Raw genomic sequence first — 22,628 nt, forward strand, 5'->3', positions numbered from 1 at the left:
ATTAGTGAAACTGGTTTGAAGATTTTTGTATGAAAAAATGCCTTGGAGCTGAATTGCACTATTGAGTATTTGGGGTGCAAAATAGTGAGTCTAGAACAAAACAACTTCTTTTAAATCTGAAAAGCTGACTGAAAATCTGATGTGTGCCCTGGTGCAGCACACTGTATATGACGTCTAAGAGAAATGAGCACAGGGCCTTTGAAAACCGTGGCAGCCCTCTACAAATATAATAATCTATTTGGATTTATGGAAAATGTCAGAAGGTTTAGTTCAGTTCTGACAATAACTAAAGTGCATTTGATGAATGTCAACCATAAACAACAATATGATTATGGTTTCTCAATTGTATTTCATAGGATCATAAGTATTTCCCTTGAAATTATTTTTTAAATGCATTATAATCTTTTATCAGCAAAAACAACAAAATGACTATTGATTAGTTTGTAGCTGCAAACATGTTTTAATTCAGCTGACATTGATCAAATATTTCTCAGGAAAGCTTTTTGTCTTCAGACATTATGACATGTCATAAAGGAAAAGCGCAGATGTAATTGATTACATTAATTAGGTGACCCAGCTCCCGTTCCTGGTGTCACTGCACAGCTACAGTGACAGTTGATGGAACAAAGCCATCGTTATTAGTTGTGCCTGTGCTTTTCCTGATGACACGTCAAATGCTTTGAAATAAATCCCTTGTTCACTCATCACTACTCCCTACTGTACATGACACAACATTTGTTTATAGTGAGCATTACTCACAGGTGTACTATAGTGTCGCATGACTGTCATTTTAGAATCTGCTCTGTAAAGGTCATCACATCTACTTTTTTGTCCCATCATGGGAATTTATGATCGCAGCGTATAAGTGGATTCATTTCCCACTAAAATCTGACTATGATGATATGGCAAGATATGACAGTAAATACAGTATATGTTTTATATGTGCAATTAGTTTTTAGGTTTCTCTTGTAAAAGAGATCTTCACACTTCCTAAAAAATAAAACTTATCTGGTAAAGTAAATCGCGCAGTGAGTGTCCTCCCTAACCTGGGTGATATACGTACAGTACCTTATTTCCACATTTCTTACTTCCTCATCACTTTTAACTGTATGTAATACATTGTCTTACTACTTTAACTATTTAAATGTCAGATTAATGCCTTCAGGCTCAGTAACTCTAGTAATAACTAGACTACAAGAGGTCATTCAATGGTAGGAGCTACTACAGGGCCTTGTGGTTTATTAAGGAGAGTTTAGAGCAGTGGACTGTACTATTTTTTACGTGGAAGCCACATTGATAGGACAAAGTCAATAGGAGAGGAACATTTACCGCAAAGTATGAGTTAATTACTACATCCAGCTACATCCAGTCATAAAAAGCACGTCTGTTTATTAATCTGTCATCCCACCCAGAACATACAATATGCAATGCAGCCAACCAATGCATTCATTAAAAGCAGGATTATCTTAATACTGGGATGATGTTGTCAAACTTCTGCAAACAATATTTCTGCTGAAGCCAAAAAGCTGTGTTTCACAATGTTTGAGTCTGAGAAGGTTTTTTGCCCGAGCCAAAATCCTTGCGATCTCAAAAGATGCCTCAGATAATCGTTCAGCTGTATTAGTTGTCCTGTGTACGAGCCTTTGTTGTCCAGAAACAGAAGAAAGCTGCTCTATTTTATTTATTTTTTACTAATTTTTCTCCCAGGTGCGTATGTTTCGTTGAATTTTGAATCGATCCATTTTGCGTCTGTAGAAACACGCGCTAACTAGCATGTAATGGTGAAACGAGTCGACCGGAGCCAAGCTAACGCAGGTATGAAGTGTCAGGTTGGTCGTAGTATCCTCCAATTTAAATGTTCAAATTTTGCGATATAAATAATTTTTTAGCAAATGTCCATATTCGTAAGCATGCATATGCTTGGCGTGCTTGGCGAGCTGCTCAATGAGTGACACTGGTTTAGAGAGTTGTAGAGACTGTTGAAAAAACAAGTGGTGGAAGAAGTGAAGAAGGAGAAGAGTTGGCTGCAGGGTGTCACAGCTGCTTCTTACTGTCCTTGTTCTCGCAGCACTTAGAAAGGACACTCAATGGCTTCCGCAGCAACTCCATTTAGCTCTATTGATTTTGCAATTCTCATCCCGAGAGGGGAGGGGCAGAGAGGGATGAAAGGAAGCTGGCAAAGCGAGGGTGAGAGAAAGAGGCTTCCATTTCCATGTCGATCGAAACACACTGAAGGAATGACACATCTGACAGCAACCTTTACACACACATCTACTTGCGTATTTATGAGTGTATTTTTTAGTGTGTTTGTGAACTCAACTGTGCACGAGCGCATACACACGCACCCACACACACCCACACACACAAAGAGGAATGCCTATTTTCCTTACTCTTTTTCAGTCTTGATAATGGAGTAGGGGATGGATCTCTCCCCTCTTACGCACATTATTCACTCTCCTTGAGTCGAGTAAGCCTATCAGTTCAATCCAGCTGCTCAAAAGATATTCCCTCACAGTCAAAAAGTCCTATACAAATCAACACTCATTCTTCTAATGTCCTGTAAGCCAAAGATGGTATGAATGGGTCAAACATGCAAACAAAGTCAGTCAAAGCAGAGGGGAGAGGGAAAAGTGGATAAAGGAAAAGCCATTTTTCCCTGTCTGGGCCTTTTATACTGTACCTGCAGTTCCAGTTTGAACAGCTTTCCTAGCTTGCACCAGCCTAGTCAGATAAAGTGTGTTTGGTATGTGGTATTGATTTAAACCGATCAAATTAGGTGGTATTTACTCACAGCATGGTTCTTATAGATAGAGTAAATATAACAGAAGAACAGAAGAGTAAGAGTTGAGACACTTTATTTCTCATATTTCACAGATCTGAGATTGGAAAAACTTTAGCCAAGGGCCAGAGGTGTATTTGTGTTGGCAGCTGTTTCACAGCAATCCAAGATAACTGTACTATTGACGGGTTCAGATCATAAACTGTGAATCACAGATACACTTTTTGCCAATTACACAAAACAGCTGCAGACCACCGTTATTTATCATTTATGTCAGAGTTCCATTGTGAATCGAATCTCCCTCATTGCTTCACTATACAGCATCTACGATTATCTGCCTTATCTGCCTGCTGATACAATGCATGTTGTGCCACGGCTTGTTCTCTGTCCTGTGTTGATTAGAAGCCTCCCTTTATTATTCTGAGGAGAATAATTGGATGGTGTTGGTGGTGGTGCTTCTCTGCCTGCTTGTTGTAGATACCAGGAGAGATTGAAGTTCCTGTTCAAGGAGTGATTTAGTTCCACCTGATAAATGTTTCTGTTCAATTAAAGTTGCAATTTATCAATGCTTACAGTATAAATAATGCAGTTATCAGTTTAGCAGTGCACGTTAGAGTACGTTTTTATAGTATTAGGAATGAGAGAACAAGAGGAATATATTTGATTACCAAAAGGGTCAAACGTAAAGTGATATTGTAATAGACAGGTGGGCATTTCATTATCTCTTTGAAGTGGAATTTTCTTGTTGTATGAAAGACTTTTTCAGGCAGCATCATGTGTTCTACGACATCGCTGTGTTTATTTACTTTTACGGATTGATACTGTTGGCTATTAATCACTGTCATTTTGCAAGTCATCCTTACAAGGACTCAGTGTGCAGCCTGGCAATGATCAAACACACATTTTTCACCAAAGACAGAGTAACAGAGAAGATATTGAATGTTGCCTCCAGCGTATACATCTTCAGTGTGTGTTTACTGTCTTTCTAGCTTCTGTTTTTAAAATGACCTCATTTGAGAGCTCTGCTGTAATTTTTCTGCTTTAGGCACTTCCTGTGTTACCCCTGTGTGTGTGTGTGTGTGTGTGTGTGTGTGTGTGTGTGTGTGTGTGTGTGTGTGTGTGTGTGTGTGTGTGTGTGTGGCAGGGGGCTTATTGCCACTATAGACCACTCAGCAGCCATGCTGAATGACACAAGCATCCCATCAGCATACTAATGTATTGATAGCTTGTTTACTTTAGGTTAAAAATTATTTCCACGCTGACCCAAAAGATACAGATTAAATAATTCACTGATATTATATTGCTGCATTAACCAAGTTATAACCGGTGAGAATTCATTTTCGATACAGAATAACGGTAAAAAAGAGATTTCAAAAACCCCGCAGCAAAACGTAATTTCAAAGCAGACCTTTGACTTGAAGTGGCAGGTATGTTATTTAATCTATTTTATGATTCGCATCTCTCTTTGTTTAACTTTGTGTCACTGACATGAATCATCAAATGAAAATTGACCTTGATTCAATTATTCTAATATATTTTCTTTCTAACTAGTACGATTTGTGAGTGTCACATGACATGAGTACTTCATCTGACATTGTGCCTACCAGAAATACGCTCGTTTTGTATTACATGTGTTATGTACAAGTTGTTGAGCATGTTAGCAAAGCTCTTTTCTTTCTTTCTTTTACTGTTTTTCATTTCATTTTCCTCGTTCTTTCCCTTGTCATTCCTTACCACCACACTGACACATAATAGGCTTGCATCAATAATGCAGTGCCACAGCAGTGGCAGAAGAGAGGAGAGGAGAGCAGAGGAGAGGCGAGGAATGTGAATTGGAACACACAAGATGAAAAGGGAAAGAGAAGAGAGGCGCAAGTTAAGAAGGAATCATGAGGTGGAGTTGGGGATAGCAGGAGAAGGAATGAGTTCAGACAAAGCGGTATGGAACAGGATATCTGAGGAAAGGAGAGTAGTAGTGCCTTAAGGCAAAGCTTCAGAGTTCCTGAAATTATCTTGTGGGTGTTAAATTCACAGAAAGTAAGCGATCAATATGTTTGGATAGGACAACGGTTAAAAATAAAAACATCAGCATACAAATTCATGCACCATTCATTATAAATCATTATACCCTTCACATCACAAAAGATGTGTAATAGCCTTAGCAGTGGTTAATAATGCCAAAGCAGTTGTGTGTGACATACAACACATCTGAACATCATTACACATAAAGGTTTGAATTCTCATAAAGAAGTCTCCTCCCATCCCATACCTCTCTAATGCATTAAAATAATCTTGACCTTTATTAAAGGGCTTCTGAGCAGCCAGCAGAATGTCCTCATTATTCCGTTTATGTCAGCAGATTCAAAATGTCCCTCTGCTATCTGCGAATACAGAGTTGTGTTTGGTTTTCTCACTAGCAATATGCACAATAAACCATTCTTGTTTATTACCGGAATCTTGTTACCAATGTTCCGCACAAAAAAAGATTTGCCACTCTGCTCCCCTTGTTAGTTGTTCTAACGCAGGGCGGACAGCGCCTAATTGTTTTGCCAGAGATCCTTTGGGTGACAACCTAAATTCAGCCTCCAGACTGTATAGTATTTTCTAGGTCCAATTGGCTCTAAAGATCTTCTTTCTTTCATGTCGATGTATAAGATGTAATAGCCTCTCGTAAATACGCCGTGGCAGATTTCCGCAAGATAGACGGGCTTATCTCTGGTGTTTTATTCTCAGCAATAAAACACTGCTATTGCATGGTAATATACTCAACAAAGCTGAATCTTTATAAGGACAGGAGATAGTTAGAGTAGAGAAGGAATGATCAGAACGTGTCTGGAGTGTACAGTCCTTGATCCTGTCCACCTCAGTTCTAAAAACAAGAATGTAATCTGTCCTACAGAGTAAACATGAAGGAGGAGATTTCAGAGCCTTATATCTGGGGGGATAGAGCACTCTCCAGATATAGTATATCTAAGATAAGAAGGAGAATTTGTGTACCCTCATTTAGAGTTGCAGGATGAGTAAAACACCTCTCCTGCCCATCTACTTCACCTTTTACAACGTAGGCTGGTCATTTTTGAGTACGTTTCCTAACTGAGTGAAATGACCCCGAAGTATCTAAGTAGCAGTTATGATGAGAGCTGGTCGAATTCTCTAAATGCTACAGAAAGGTGCTTCCTATCTTATCTTCTTTAGCATAGGGTACACTGGGCCGTCCTTTACCAAAGGAAAGGATGTAATGCTGTCCCAAAATTCCTTGCAGCACCGTTTGGCCATCAATAACACCCACTGTCGCTGTTAAAATTGAAAACATCCTTGCTAGAAGTTGGGATTTTATTTTGGACCACAATCTTAATTTGAATTGGACAGCATTGAGTTTCTATGTGTTTCTAAAAACTGCCTCCAACGCATAATTAAGTAGCGGTCGGATTCTCTTAGGGGTCAGTCGGGTTGTCTTTTCATAAGTCTGTATAAATTCTCCTTCACATTTTTCCTTTTCTACTATTCAACTGCAGCCATTGACTTGTCATAGAAGGAAAAACTCAAGTGAAACAAATACAATGTAGCATGCACATTTTTAGGGATCTTGAGCCAGCTGTCATCAATTACACCTGTGCTTTCCCTGATATGACGAGCTAAATGTCTGCTGTCAAAACAAAGTGTTTCCCAGCGACTTCTGCTTTTGCTGTCCTCAGCTTGTTCAATTGAAGTTTTTAATCTTTGTTCAGTGATGAACCGGGATCATGCGCCGTAGTTATCTGAAATTTTGCTCCATTAGGTCGCAACTCTTCACTGTACCGTAGCATTCTGAGCGATAAAAGAAAGAAAGATAAAACGTTTTCATTGGAGGAAATGTTGACATTTTCCACAACAAAGGTTTTTTAATTCATTTTAAAAAAGGAAGAAATAGTGTACTTGTGGGAGAGCAAAAATGTCAATATCCTCTCACTGTGAGTGCATCATGTGACCCCCCATTGAAACAAAAAATGCAGTTTTTGGTGTTGAAAAACACAGTTTGATTTGAATGGAAGTCCAAAATGGAGTGAAGATATGTGTTTTAAAATGCATTAGCCGGGGCATGGCCTCAGTGTCTCTCTGCCTGCCTCTCCTGCAGTTTCTCTCTCTATGTTGTGGGACTCCTCTAGTGATTGTGTTCATCCTAAGCAGGCCTGCAACCTGCTTGGGGACCAGTGCATTACTCGTTTCAGCATTCAATGTCTTGTTACACTGTTGCAGAGGAGAAATACTTTCAAGCGGCAGAGAGGGTACTTAGATGGTTTCCACTAATGAGGGGTGTGTGTGTGTGTGTGTGTGTGTGTGTGTGTGTGTGTGTGTGTGTGTGTGTGTGTGTGTGTGTGTGTGTGTATGATTTCTCAGTTTAGACAGTCTACAACATAAACAAATTGAGGGTTGCAGCTGGATTAGATTCAGGGCCTTTCTTAATTACTGTAGCCATATATAGTATGTGCACATAAATGATTGCACTACAAGCCACTCAGTAAAGTTGATGTGTAACAAGATGACTTGTGTTCTTGTCAACAGTGTTATATTATTTACTCGTGTTGTTGTGTATAAAATACAAACACACACAGCATTTCTATTCATTGTCTGTGCCTTAATATTCATGCAATAAAGTCTGAGTAGTGTACTGAAAGCTGCTGGGAAGGATTTTCCTACATGCAGTCGCATTTCTCAACAAGCATGTAGACATACTGTAGAGGACAATGTTTGTTCATGCCTGTTTATTTCTGTCATTCAGTCCAGCACCCCCTTCACAGGAGAAAATAATGTCTGTCACAAGATAAGTGATTAATGGTTAATCAATCAGTCCCACTGTGTGGGAGAAATATTGTAACTCTGTTTGTTGCTGTCATATCTCCATTACACAGCAACCGGAAAATGTTTCTTGTTATTTTTCTGGAAGTTGTCTTTAGAGTTCTTGTTTTGCTACCTCCGTGGCTCTATGGATAGCAGTGTTGGTCTTGTCTGTCCATCGGTTGGTCTACCTCTTTGGTCTGGACAGATATATCAACTATTGTATGTATTGTACAGACACTCATGGTCCACAGAGGATAAATCCTACTGACTTCTGAAGATTGAAATGTCTTGACTATTATGTAGTTCCATGAAATTTAATACACACATTCCACTTCAGGATGAATTGTGATTACTTGATCCACTGACTTCTCATCTAGCGCCATCATCGGGTCACACTTGTAATGACACTCCCATCGGCCTCAGCTGTACTTTGTGTTTTGTGCTTATCAGCAAACGTTTGCAGACTAAGATGCTAAACGAAGGTGGAGAATATGGTTAACATTATAACTGCTAAACATTTGCATGATAGCATACGAGTGTTAATAATGCTCTTCAGTGGGTACAGCCCAACAGGTGCTAGCACAGATGTAAAATCTTAGTCTTGTTTTGGTATGAATCTTTATCTGGTTCTTTAGCCCCAGCATCACTACAGGAAAAAATGTCAAGCTTAACCAATAGAGCTGTAATTAATATGAAAGTCCATCAAGTTCAAAAAGATCAGATGCCTCTTCTACTTTTTCAGTGTCCATCTTTATCAATGATCTCCGCAGGCAGCCAGCCAGAGGCTAAATGAAATTGGCCATTCATCCTTCCTGTCTAGTCCAGTACACATGCAAATCCTCAATGTGAGCTGATAAAATTAAAACACGCTGTCATTGTTAATAACACCCCATTAATTCATATCACAGCTTGAATATACTACCTGTGTGTGTGTGTGTGTGTGTGTGTGTGTGTGTGTGTGTGTGTGTGTGTGTGTGTGTGTGTGTGTGCCCGTGTGTAGCCAATGAGCCTTAGAAAGAAGTCTAACAAAACGAAAATCTGTGCATCTCAAATTAGCAGATATTCTCCTCTCCGGTGCGAATACATTGATGATTGCTGTTAATTCATCCGAATCCTTCACACCTGACTGATTACAGAGAAACAGATGCAATGGCCGTGAGAGAAGGAACAATAATGTGAGGAATCCTTTAAGACTTCACCGAGTTGCTAAATTCTTTAAAACTGTGAATATCACTGGAAGTACACTTGCAGTTTAAATTGAGAATATCTGTGATTCAGATAACAAACTCTCTGGCATTGATGTGCTGTTGCTTTCAGTCCCCATGCAATGTTATTATTATTATTATTAATATTTCTATTTATCCATTTCACAGCATAGGCCTATAAGCATCTAAAACATGATGTGACATAACACTTTGCAGCACCTATATATTGTAGCTTATTGTAGATTCATTTTATATACCTGTTAATGCTGTTCAGGGTCAGTCAAGGCAAATACTGCATTCATGTCATATCGAATTTACTATAATTACCAGTTTATTCTCTGAAGTCATTTACCGACATGTCTTTGGCATTAATGTCAATGTTTAAGTCATCACATTTATACCTTTCATCCCACATGAATTGAACGCAGAGTGACAGGCAAAACACTTTCTCACTGTGCACATAAACATGTGGAAATATTAAAAAGCAAACTCCACACAAGAAGGCCCCAGCCAGTCAGGTCAGGTTCAGTGTGAAGCTTAGAACTACAGTTTCTATTTATTGTTTTATTAACAGCTACTTGACTGAATAGACTTGAATTCAAACCTTAAGTTATGGCAGAGTTCTGCTTCACTGTAAACAACTAAGCTGAGAAGAATTGTCAAATAACAGAAATAGTATTTTAAGATTTCACAGGCTCCAGCTTCTGAAATATGGGGATTTGCATAAAAACAAAACATCTTGGGCTCTGGGAAATTATAAAGAGCATAATAAGTATAAGTATAAGAATAAGAATAAGTATAATATATATATATATATATATATATATATATATATATATATATATATATATATATATATATATATATATATATATAATAAGTGTTAGTTGTAGCCCTAAAGTCGCAGATATGTTTTAACACGTTGTTGAGCCCCAGGTAGGTGGAAGGTGTGTTGTAGTGAGGCAGGCGAATAGAGCAAGAACAGGATGTGTCCTTGCAAGTGTTCCAAATAATTAAAGAATGTTTGTGATGGCTTATAAAAAGTTGTGTGGCACCCCACAGCCGCGTTTGTCTCTCATCCCGTGCATTTAATGAACAGCTCATTAGACAGAAAACTCATTAGCGATCTAACGACAGGGAGCAAATGATTCACAGAAGAGGAATCTGTTGCTTCTCTTTCATTGAAGGTAGAAAGCCGGAGAGCGTTGAAGGATGCGCCCTCGGTCTCAGCTGCATGCTTGGAGTAAACATCATCATCTTCATAACAGCATCACTATAAACATAATCCTCCAAGGAAAAATGTTCCAAACCTAAATAAGACCCCAAAAAAAAGAGATGTAGTTGCCAGAGTGTATTTTTAAAGCTGCCCTATTTCCGTGTATGTGCAAACCAGAATTATTTTCTTATTTGAATGCATGAAGTGGACACATCCTGTGGCTTACTAAAATCATAACCTCTCTCTCCTTTACAGATCTGTGACAAGGAATGGCACTATTATGTGATCAATGTGGAATTCCCTGCAGTGACACTATTTGTGGATGGTGTTACCTATGAACCCTACCTGGTGACGGATGACTGGCCGATCCACACAGCAAAGATTGATACGCAGCTGACTGTGGGCGCCTGCTGGCAAGGTCAGTGTGTGTGTCTGTGTGTGTGCGTGTGGGTGTCTTTCTGAAATTCACAGTAGCTTGAGAGAAATTCAGAAATGTGTCCAAGGCATTAAAGAAACTGAAATCATGCAGGAATATGAAGGCAACTGATATTAAAGTGAGTTCTTCGGATTGTTTACAGCTATAGTTGCTTTATACAGTTGCTTCTTATGCAGCAGCATGATGTGATCTCAGCACGATGTTGTGGGGTTTATTATATTATATTATTTATTATACACATAAAATGAAGAAAGGATTTATAGTTTTTACTAAATGGAGCCACACCAGCACAGGAAAAACTAATCTTTATTGTTTCATATTGATAGTTACAACTGCATTAGTATTGTAAATTAAAAAGACACATTCATTCGGAAGAATGTTTTTTTATTTGGGCAGTGTAGATATGAAATTGTACTTTTGAACTGAATTCAACAATATAACTTGTACCACTATTGTTGCATTATAATTAGACTTACTGCTTAGCACAGAAACAGGTCTGAGAACAGATCACGCAGTTAGCATAAAGTGTAATGAAAGATAATGTATTTTTGTTCTTAATGTGCATTGGAGAACAACCGGGAAAAGGATGGGAACATATGGCAGAACATAGAGAAACAGCATGGAAAGAGGCACAGCAGCCAAAGACACTGGAAATTACATTTGAAGCAGAGAGAGAGAGAGAGAGAGAGAGAGAGAGAGAGAGAGAGAGAGAGAGAGAGAGAGAGAGAGAGAGAGAGAGAGAGAGAGCAGGAGACTTTCTGTTCAGATAAATAAAGAGATAAAGATTCATGCCCCGGGGCTGCAAGTATTTCTTCTTTGAAACGGAGAGGCATGAGTGGAGTGGGTATCAAACAGGAAATTCTGCGTGTCAGTTCCAGCAGCAGGGAAAGAGAGCGAGCAGTGATCATATTGGAATGAATAAGAGCTACCCTGCTGCCATGTTTATGACTTGAATAATTATACAAAAGTGCTTTACAGGAGGGCAGAATGATCCGTTCTGCAGCTTGCCTAAATCACACTCATAACACTCAACAGTATCACCCAAAGCTTCAATCCTGATGCCATTTTGGTTGCCGTTTAAATTTCTTTTCATCCTGTGCCTGATTGCAATTTTCTTTTTGTCATCATCATTTTCTTCCTCCGCTTCATACAGGCCTCTCTTTCTGCCTCTTTCCATGAATCTCTGATTGTGAGAGAAAGCCCTGAAGGAAGGATTAGCGAGAGTGAATGGAGGACAACTTTGCCAGCTATTACATCCCAATGAAGCCGCTTTAAGCTTCACTAAGCCGCAACTGATAACTTTGCAGGCCATTAGCGAGCAAGATTGCCTTTCAGAGTCTCTCATTTCTCCATCCCCTTTTCCCCACAATCAACAACATAATGATGAGACGTGTGCCATGAAAGACCTTCAGACTGTATTTTCACTGCCCTGAAAGCAAGAAATAAGACATGTGTTGCCATACAAGGTTAACAACAAAATGGTATTGTTGTTTTTTTTAAGCGGTTTCCTATAGAAACAAGGCGTTTGCCATCTCATTTCATGTGCAACAGGAAAGTGGGTGTTACATTTTACAGCAACCCTCACAGTACAGTATACGAACACGTTACTAACGAAGCACAGAGTAGACATCTATTGCATGTATTGCATGTATATGCATGAGTATTTTTAAGTTGATAATGAAAGATCAACATCCAGTAAATCATCAATAAGTTGTGAAGCTATATACGTATAAGCATATTGTGCAACCATTTTAGCATGCTTTTAGCACACAGTGAAATGAGAAAAGTCACATTTGTATTTATATATTAATGCACTTCTACAAGCACAATAAGTATTTGTTTTCACATACATTAATCCTCTAGACCTTTATCATTTTGGCTCGTCACAGCAGGAGAAGCACAGGGGTAATATTAATAATAATTATGGCTCCGTTCCATTTAGCTAGTCCGAACAATACGAGAACTAAGGAGCTGGAACACCTTAATGAAATGCAGCAGTTATTATTCTTATTGGGTGCAACTGTGTACGACAACTTATAGCCTTTAATAGCATTGAAATATCAAACCTTTAAAATATTGATACACAGATGTACGGACTTAAATCACACAAATCCAGTAAAGAAAAATATTATCATATATCACTCTGGACCTCAAGCTTGATGAAAGATGAATGCAAAGGTCTGTACAGCCTTTAGCCAAAGAATTAGACATAACAATAATTATTATTATTTTTCATTTGATCCTAAGGAGTGAAAATGATCCACATTCTGCAGCACGGATGACTGAAATCTAACTTCACGAGATATTCAATATAAATTAGCCCTAATTGCTTAATCACAAAAGATCATAGATGTTAACGCTCCAATGTGTTAATGTGTATGCAAGATCTGCCACGCAGCATGTAACATGTCGTACATTTTGCATATTTAGGAATCTTTAAAAATACATTTGCACCTCGAGACACAGGCAATCCAAAAGTTCAGTTCAGTTCAGTTTGCCCTTAGTCAATGAATCACAAAGAAACTGTCTTGATGAAACCCTTTCAACAATGCATCTGTCAGATAGATGAAGCAGGAGAGTAAAGGGCAGAATAATGACGAATATTTCTGCATGTGGAGAGAAAGAGAGGTGATGGAAAATGTCTCCTACTTACACCTACTGTCATCACAAAAACACAGTGATTACCTTGTCTTTGCAAGTAATACATGGGCAGGTAAGAATAAGAATAATAAAGCCTATAATAAGGGTGATATTTGCAGTTGTGCCACTTACACAGTGTCTGATGCACACAGAGGGAGTGAAACATTTAAGTAAAATTGTTACTTATTATAAGGTTTGTTATTTCAAATAAAAACCAAAGATCTTTCAAATTACCTTTTTAGTTTTTAGCATTTTATGTTTGCAAGTTTGACGTAAGACCAGGGGTATAGGCCCAGTGGCAGCACCCTCCTGCCCTGACACCACCAACCAACACACACACACACACAGACACACACACACACGCACACACACACACACACATGAACACCTTCCAAAATACATTTTTGCAGGACAAAAACCATAACTGTAGCCATGTGTTACCTAAAATATTTTTGTTACAGAGGTGGCTTGATCTAGAGGTGTATTTTCAGCTGCACAGACGCTACTGAATGATCATAGAAATATTATAGCAATATTACAGGCAGCAGCGTGTCTCTATGATGCTCTCGCTCTTCCACGACTAGATGTTGCTACTTGCCACTTTGATCATGAAGGTCACACTACTCTATATACGCTAACATATAGTATAGAAGTGAGTATTTATATGATGTAGTTTAGAGAATAGTATAGATCCAAACTGACTGAAGGGCGGGACTGACACAAAAAAGTGCAATTAATAATCTGTCTACCTAAGCCTCAATGGCAGCGCCATCGATTTATCATTAAACAGCAGTTAGGCTACTGGTCTTTCAGAGCCGTGGTCGGGGCCACAGATTCTAACATGCATAAACATCCGTTAGATAGAGGATCAATGAGTCAGACTGGACTAACATGTTCTGCTAAAATAAAAACTCTGACCTGCACTCTCTCTGCTACTAGGGGAAGGAGAGGGCAGATGGCAGGTTATCAAGGGGATACATGTTGCTAACAAGCCTCTTCCCCTCCTCAAATCTCCTACTGAAAACAGAGAAACAGCCTCAGATTTCCAACAACAGCACGATCAACAGCATCTTTTGTTCCATCTGGAAAAAAGCACACATCATAAAATAACATTGACTATGTTTACACGCACAAAATATTCCAGTTTTTGCCTTTATTCCGAAAAAGACAATATTCCCACTAAACTCAACAACGCAAAGAGCTGGCTGGAGGCTGTGTGTCGCAAACTGCGTTATAGAAACAAACAAATGAGACGCATATGCTGAATGTGCTGTGTACTGTACATGTCAGGAGAATGTTCCTAAAACCTGAATGATGTCGGCATATCCCACGAATAAGGCCTGATCCTGAATATCCAAACAAAATATCCTGTTTACATGACCCATTTCAAATTCAGAATAGTGGAATATTAGTGTGCATGTAAATGTAGTGATTGTCTAATGAAGGTCTAGAATTGTTCTAAAAGGTTTATTTCCTGGAGCTGCCACATCCAACTTATATGCATGTGATGTAGTATTATATTAAAGCAATATACAAAAATGCAACCATAGCATTTTAGTAGTCGGCTCTTAACAACACAGCTAGATGTAAAACATTCTACGTAAAGTAGCAAGACAGCTTTAAGGTGTGACCTTTTGAACTTGTGACAAGTAGTGAAATGGGGATGACAAATACCAGAATGACTTCTAGCCGATCTGTTACTCCTGTTTGTTTTTGGACTTGACCCTGCATACATACACAGAACAAACACGGACCAGTCAAGCTCTTGGTCTGATTGGATACTGAAGTTGGGAACAAAGATGGGATAAGTTTCGTCTAACTTTCCACTGCCCCCCAGCTTGGTGGTTCTGTGGATGAACTGATTCTAATGCCTGCAGTTTGAAAGCATACCAGATGCTGTAATGTTGTTTACATGGTTATTGCAAATCATGTTGCTCCTAATGGTTCTTGGAGAACATGGACTGCATCCTAAAATGTGTACCATCGTCCATCAGCATCATCAGTGTCCACCCTCTGCACCTCAGAGCTCCAGGAGATGAACAGATGACAAAGTGGACTGGTGCTCTGATTGAAAGGAGTACCAATACAAATACCAATAATCTGTTTTAAAGACAATACTAAAGTTACTTCATTATTAACATGTTAATATTGTGGTGTAGACAGCCTAACTTCCCCTCTGAATATAGTGTAAACTAATGATCTACTTTTATTATATGTCATGCAGTTAAATTCAAACTGTAGGAGAACTACTGCATTATCTCACTGTTTTGTCAAATGTGCAGCATAAGTCTCCTGTTGCCTAGCATGCTGGAGGCAGTTGTTTGATGTCCCTGTGACATAATCTTCTCTATGAGCTCGACGTGTATAAACATCCCTGAATGATTCACATTGACAGAGCTGAGAGAGTAGATGCCTCCAGCCCCATGCTGGCTGGTACTGTAGCTGCTGTTCACAACAATGTCTGCTGTTACTGCCTACTGTTCCCCTGAGCCTCGCTTTACAGAATAGTGCAGTACAGGAGAGGAGGAGAACATCCAGGCTATGTTAAATTAAGTGGGTTAGTAACCTCACACAACAAACTAAATTATTTAATCAACTTTCAGGCCCTGAAGAACACCAGTATGAAACTTTGGGATTTAGGCCGAGGTTCGAATTCAAATAAGGATTGCACAGCTTTTGCAGCCAGTAAAGCTGTGCAGATGAGACAAAAAGCACCTGCAAAGGGTGAAATGCAGGCACAATTGCGCTGCCAAGCAAATATTGTCTCGGTGCTCCTCTGCTATTTGCACATATTTAAATGAGGTAACATGCAGACATTTGAAGTCGACCGCTTCTCTATTCAAATGAGCCCCATTGCAAAAACAGTCCAAAACATAGATCAGCGCTGATAGCTACACACAGTTACAGTGAAGTTATTAGTGTCTTCAGATAATTGGTGGTAACTGTAGTGCATTTATATCTTCCCATACAACTTAAAAAGTCTTAAATTTGATTTTCGGAATTTTTCGGTCATTTGTATTGCATTCATTTGATAACTATAAGATTTTGACATATGATAGATATATGGAGAAACAACAATATCCCTATTAATATTGTCAAGTTAAAGCACAAAGCTCATCCAAAATGGGAATTTGTTTTGCTGTGGAAAGAGAATTACATTTTCTCTGTCTTAAAGAGTGTTACATTTGTTTTCAAGAAGTGTGCAGAAACCTTGTTAAAGAACTAACTAAACTAAAACTATAAACTATAAAGATCTAAATGTGTCATTTCAAAAGAGGATATTAGACATATTTGTATTTGCCACTGACTGATACAGAATAGTAATAAATGTCAGCTGAGATACAATCTGGAGACTCGACCTGACTTGACCACCATTTCATAGACTTTGTCAAAACGTATAAGCCATAGATGACCTAAAATACACACTATAACTTTTTAATTCAAAATGACACACTTCATCAAAAGTGGTGAAATTGCCCCGCAGGGCAGAGCAGGCAATTTCTACTGAGAAATCGGGTACTTTGTATGAAAAACGTACACACTTAAGAAGATGTCAGGGCTTGATAGAATTTGTGATGGAGCTGACCCCACAGACTGCAGTGAACATACATGCTGTGCCACTGTGTGGGCTTGCACTAGAGTTTCCATTTATTTTGCATGGAAGGATGTATTTCTTACACTCTTTGCTACAGCTGCAGAAAGGACAAGCACGCGTTACACTGCGTATCGCAGACTAACTTAATGCTACCTGTTCTTAGGTAGCTTTGTGTCATCATTAAGAAACTGTTGCCAACTGCTCCAACAACATAAATAGTATGAGTTGATTATGAGTTATATAACATATTTTTAAATTCTTTTGTCATCTGAATCAGTTGAACATTCCTGACCTAAAATATGTTAATGAAACCTCCATTAGAAAAGGGAAAACACAATGTCAGTGTGTCAGTTTGATTCAATTACATGTATTTCCTGTCTGAATTAGTGCCAGAGTTGTAACGCATGCTGCTTTTCTTACCTCCTTTTTGAACTTAGGGAAAAATAACCTCTAAATTCTTCATAGCTTGCTATCCACTGGGTCTTGTAAGCTTTTTCTGAAGCAGATTCACAGATGTTATTTTGGGAAAAGTGTGCATGCTTTTCCCATGGAAACATACATAATGCATGTTGTTGTCTCTTTTACTCCGCAAAGGCTCAGTAAAAACAGGTTTGAACCCAAAAGCTTTACTCTGAAACTAGGGCAGTGAAATAAAAAGTTCAAGTTCATAGAGGTCGAAAACAGGCACAAGTCAAAACCAAATGTATCCAATCAGGGGATCAGGCTGGAGAGCACAAGTCCAAAAGGCAGGCAGAGGCTGGAAGGCTAAGGCAGAACAGCAGACAATCTGGCGAGGAATTAAAGGATGTTGACCAGTATGTATGCTAGTGGGCTAATAGGGGAGTGTGAACTGGTGGGTGGGGAGGTTAGGTGGTGGAGAATGGCAGAAAACAGGGGTTACTGCAGTGCGGGTGGGAGTGGCAGGATCTGAAAGGAGAGGAGAGTTAGTACATGGCAGAGGAAAAAAGACAAGGAAATCGTGAGGCTATGAATTGGCTGACATTGTGACATACCCAATCTGTATCTATCCACCTGACCCTTTTTGCCCCACTTCTCCTCTCTTCCTTTCATCTTCTGCTCTTAACCCTCCTACTTATCGTTCTCTCCTCTCTCACTCTCCCATTAGGTGGTGAAGTAGGGACCCCGAGGTTCACCCAGTACTTCCGTGGCAGCCTGTCAGGTCTGACAATCCGTCCAGGCCGCATTGAAACCCAGAAGGTTATTTCCTGTTTGCAGGCCTGCAAAGAAGGCCTTGATATTAACTCCCTTGAAAGCCTGGCTAAGGACATCAAGGTGCGTGAAAACACACAAAAACACGCACACACAACACAAACACACACAGACTCTACACTTTCAGCTTTGGTTGGTAGTATGAAAATGTAATGGTCACGATTATCTTGGCCAAAAAAAATACAATATTCAGAATTTTATCTTGGTAATCACCAAAATATGCTTAAAACTCTTAAAATGAGACTAAAACCAACTGGAGTCACTTTACCTTACATCTTTTCTTTTTAGTGAACATCCTTTTTGGTGAAAAACAAACAATCATCAATCAATTAATCAATAAGGTACAGTAGTCATAAATCATAACGTCCCCCTGCATAAATAAAGGATAAATGCATAATAATGTATTTATAATGACGCTATTTTTCACTTCTCTACCATATCAGCGAGCTAGCAGCTTCTTCAAGTCACTCGTGAAGATATTCACAATTATCCCGAGAATGGAAATTCACCACAATCAACTTATTGTGAGTTGTTGTATATCGTCCGATCCCTAGCCACCACCTTAGCGGTACGACAGAAGAAGTCAGGATTCATGAGTCACTTTTAAGCCGAACAGGATGTTACTCGATGACACACATCCTTTGATATCAAACAGTCTAGTATAATATTTTGATGTACCTCATCAAGCCAAGACACAAATAATGTCCTTGAGCTACAATATAAAGATGTTTATTTGTGTGTCCAGTTCCATTTTAACCCCGCCCAGTCTGTGCTGGTGGTGGAGGGAGAGGATCTGGACAGCATCAACACGGCCATGACGAAGGTCTCCTACATTAACTCTCGCCAGTTCCCTACGTCAGGCCTCCGACGGCTACACATCACCACCACAGTACAGTAAGTGCACATGTACTTGGAGGGTGCAGTTTCACTCACTCTTTTTGAACATCCAGCTTCACATTTACTCAGTTTTACATTTTCATATCCGCTGTCAGCGCTGCCCAGTTCAGTCGCTGTCACTGAGCAGTTGCTCAAGATCACATCTCAAAACTTTTCTCTTTGCTGTTCACCATCCCACAAGGTTTTTAAATATTCTGTTGCTGTGATGTTTAAATCAGAGACGTTGAAGTTTACTCTCAAACCAGCCACTAAAGTGAGAAGACACCAAAGGGACCCATTTATGATGCTGTTGCCATCATCGATAGGATATAAAACAGTAGACACTTCCATGTTCACACTAATAAATACCACGACTAGTTGCATCGAAATTGATGAAAAGCACAGCTAAACGGTAAAATAAAACTCAGTGTCATTGTATTTACAATGTAGCCACTGGAAACAGCAGAAACTCATTCAACCGTATAAATATAATTGTGACGTACAGATCTGCTGCTTCATACTGTGTATGTGTGTGGGGTTTGCATTTTAACTTTATGACACAAATCTTTTTAGTGACCACTAATGAGACACCTTTTGCAGGTATCCAGTTGTTGAATAAAGTGTGGGGTCTTTAACTATCCCTAGAGCACTAACGTGAAATGATGCACACATAAGACAAGTTTGTCAAATCCCGTAAGCTACAAACAACCAGAGGAGTGTTAAAGTATTAGATGAAGGCTCCCTCAGATGTGTTGTTTCTGTCTTTGTCTTTAAGCTTCAGAATTCCCAGTGAGATGGCAAGGATGGGTCATTAGTGTAAAAACTATTAGACAGAGCAGCTGGCCGTTAAGGACATTAAGCCTTCTGCTGAACAGAGAGACCATCTTACTAGCGTCTACTTGTCTAAACTTGTCCTTGCTTTTTGTTTATTTCTTTTTTCAATCTCTCTTTCTTTCATTTTCTGTCAGTGTTTTCCTCTGTGTGTCTTTCTGTGATTCTATCTCTGAATTTATGTGAATAGACTTTGTCCACTCACACGGATGGTGATGTCAGTGGGTCTGTTTTTCCAAAGCACATTGTCTTGACATACTGCCTTGCAATGAAATCAAATAAAAAACACTGGTTCATACCAACTCATCATGATCAAGGCTGGCACCTTGATATTTTCAAAGGATATTAAAAGGATCAATACTAATCTTTTGGTGACCCCCTGACATTTTCTTTAATGCCACTTACACATGTGAAATATGAAAACGTAATAATTGACTGACCCCTTAACGTGCTCCTGCTAGCTTAACTGGATTTTATTTTCTCATTGTATTATCAGAAACACATGAACTGTACTGTATATACTGTAAACTGTAAATCATGAAACAACTGAATACTTAGTGTACTTTTAACAAGAGAACGAAAGAGGAAAATACTTCACTTCTTCACAACTGCATCACATTGAATGTAACATGCTTGATTGCATCTGTGTGTGTGCTTTCTTCTCCTCACTCTTAAAGTATTTGTTCATCCTAACGCAGCTTGTATGCTAGTGTGTGTGTGTGTGTGTTTTTGCTGCATGTGTGTACGGGAGCACTTGTCCATGTGTCTGTTCCCGTCTCCTCACCCATCCAGCGCCTGTTCATTTGTTGAGCAGCAATCACAGACAGGTCAAATCAGCTTAGACGTGTGCTGGTCGATAAAGTGAGGCGAGCTCGGGGAGCAGCAATACAGGCTGTCTAACTCTGAGCAACACTTCACAGCTCCCCTCGAGATAAAGACAGATAGATCCGCCTTTACACTCAGCAGCAGATATGTTGAATCTGCCATCTGTGACTGAGGCAAAAACAATAATATGTAGTCCAATTACACATTGTTGATATTCTTCCTGAAGGTGTTGTGTTGTTTGAAAGCTATTCTTTGTTTCTGCGTTACAAGTCCTGACAGGCAGCAGCAGTAGTGCAATGATGATTGTGACTTCAGTCAGTGGATTTAGCATTTCAAACAAGCCTGGCAGAATCGAAACTAACATCCGTCTTTGTATATTATGCTTCTTTTCAAAGGGATTATGTTTTCCTTTTTGAGATTTATTTCTGTATGGGCGAAAGCAGAATTTGCATTCACTTCAAAATGTTACTCAACGCTTTTAACATAACAGTGTACTTTATTTTGCTGTCCTGGTACATTACTAATCCCCTGTGGGAGGGAGGCTCCCGTTTAAATGGGACTCTATATAGTAATTATGTGAAAAAGTTATTTTGTTTATTACCAAACATACATGTACATACATGGGGATTACTGAAGCGAATACCAATATGGTATGGTGAACATTTTATGTTCATAACTGAAAACAAAACGATCACTTTTGGGAGAAATTAAGATGTCGAATTAGAGGAAGATTATCCCGTGGTTGGGGCTCGGTTATGTGATTATTATAATTTTTTTAGGATTTGGAACTAGTAGGTGAAATTCACATTATCCAAAATCCTCAAAAACATGTAACTAAGTCCTTTGATTTAGTATGCATTTGTATGTCCTAATAAGGCAAATAAGTGTATCACCTGTATCACATTTAACAAACCTAAGAAGTGGTAATCAGTTGTCTTAAAGGCCTGCAAACCTTTTTCCCTGGCAGGTTCTTCTGAAGAGGGATCGGGTTCTACATGAGTCAGAGTCATGAGTTGCTATTTTACACAAGAGATGTGTGTATTTGTGTTTTTGTCCTTGCTCTTCTTACTGGTTTGAAGTGAGCAGGCATATTTTTTGCCAGGCTACTGTCAATAAAATCTGATTATACCCCACCCATACAGTCCTGATGAGGTCAGGTTAGTTGTGTAGTGTTAAACTCCTAACAAAATAAGTGAGGATGGTTTTTTTTTCATACTTTATCATGAATATTTAATTTCATGGAGAAATACTTTCGATTTGAAACCAAGTTTTCAGGGGCTTTAGCAAATGTTTTCTGTTTGTTGTCTGTTCCTTTATTTCTCCACCCAGAATACTAAAAACCTGTAACCTCTCTCTTCTTCTGTGTGTGTGTGCCAGGTGTTTCGGCGAGGACACATGTCTCTCCATCCCAGACACCAAGTCAGTGGTTATGGTCCTGCCGCCCAGTGAACCGAGAATCACCATTACAGGATCTAATCGGCTCGTCAGGCCCGCCAGTGACCTGCGGGGCCCACTGGGTGTGGCACCCTTCAAAGAGCTTCACATCACCAGCAGAGTAATGAAGGGAGACAGCTCCGGTGGATGTGAGTGGAGAGGCTGTCTGTGTTTTTAAGATGCTCTCGGGTCATACCAGTCTTTTGGGCTGCAACTAACAATTATATTCAATATAGATCTGCCAATTATTATTTAGATTAAACATTTGGTCTATAAAATGAAAAAAGTGAAAATTGTCCATCCCAGTAGCTCAAAGTTCAAAGTTAAATCTTTAAATGTCTTGTTTTGACAGTCCCAATCCCAAATATAGTTAATTAAATGTAGTTTAATATGATATGAAACAGAGAAAAGCAGGAAATCTCCATATTTGAGAGGCTGAAAACAGCATTTTCTGCCATTTTAACATGAAACATACTTTAATGATTGCAGCTCTACCAGCCTTGTAGTAATATTCAGTTAATTCCTTTAGTTGCACGGGATATTTGGTAATTCATCATTTTGAATCTATTTGCGCACATAACAAATGTTTCTGTAATTTTGTGTCCATGCATACAGCCCGCAGACCAGGTGTGATGGAGGTGATGCATAACCTGGACTACTGCGATGTGCTGGTAATTGGGGAAGAACTGAATATTGAGAGAGAGAGTCTTGAGATCCATCACAGCGCTTTATTGGGAAAACAC

The 22,628-nt window shown here is 39.1% G+C and overlaps 1 protein-coding gene across 1 annotated transcript in view; it reads left to right on the forward strand.

Annotated features, from left to right (window-relative positions):
* Nucleotides 1–22,628, forward strand: part of clstn2a (calsyntenin 2a) — a 139,119-nt gene that overhangs the window by 113,194 nt on the left and 3,297 nt on the right. The window contains exons 10-14 of the mRNA XM_029453535.1: nt 10,274–10,436; nt 17,816–17,982; nt 18,665–18,813; nt 21,829–22,034; nt 22,501–22,628. The exon at nt 22,501–22,628 is cut by the window's right edge and continues 40 nt beyond it. Of these exons, the coding sequence (XP_029309395.1) occupies nt 10,274–10,436; nt 17,816–17,982; nt 18,665–18,813; nt 21,829–22,034; nt 22,501–22,628 (813 nt within the window). The remainder of the gene's footprint in view (nt 1–10,273; nt 10,437–17,815; nt 17,983–18,664; nt 18,814–21,828; nt 22,035–22,500) is intronic.

This window comes from Cottoperca gobio, chromosome 17 (assembly GCF_900634415.1).
Source record: "Cottoperca gobio chromosome 17, fCotGob3.1, whole genome shotgun sequence".
NCBI lineage: Eukaryota > Metazoa > Chordata > Actinopteri > Perciformes > Bovichtidae > Cottoperca > Cottoperca gobio.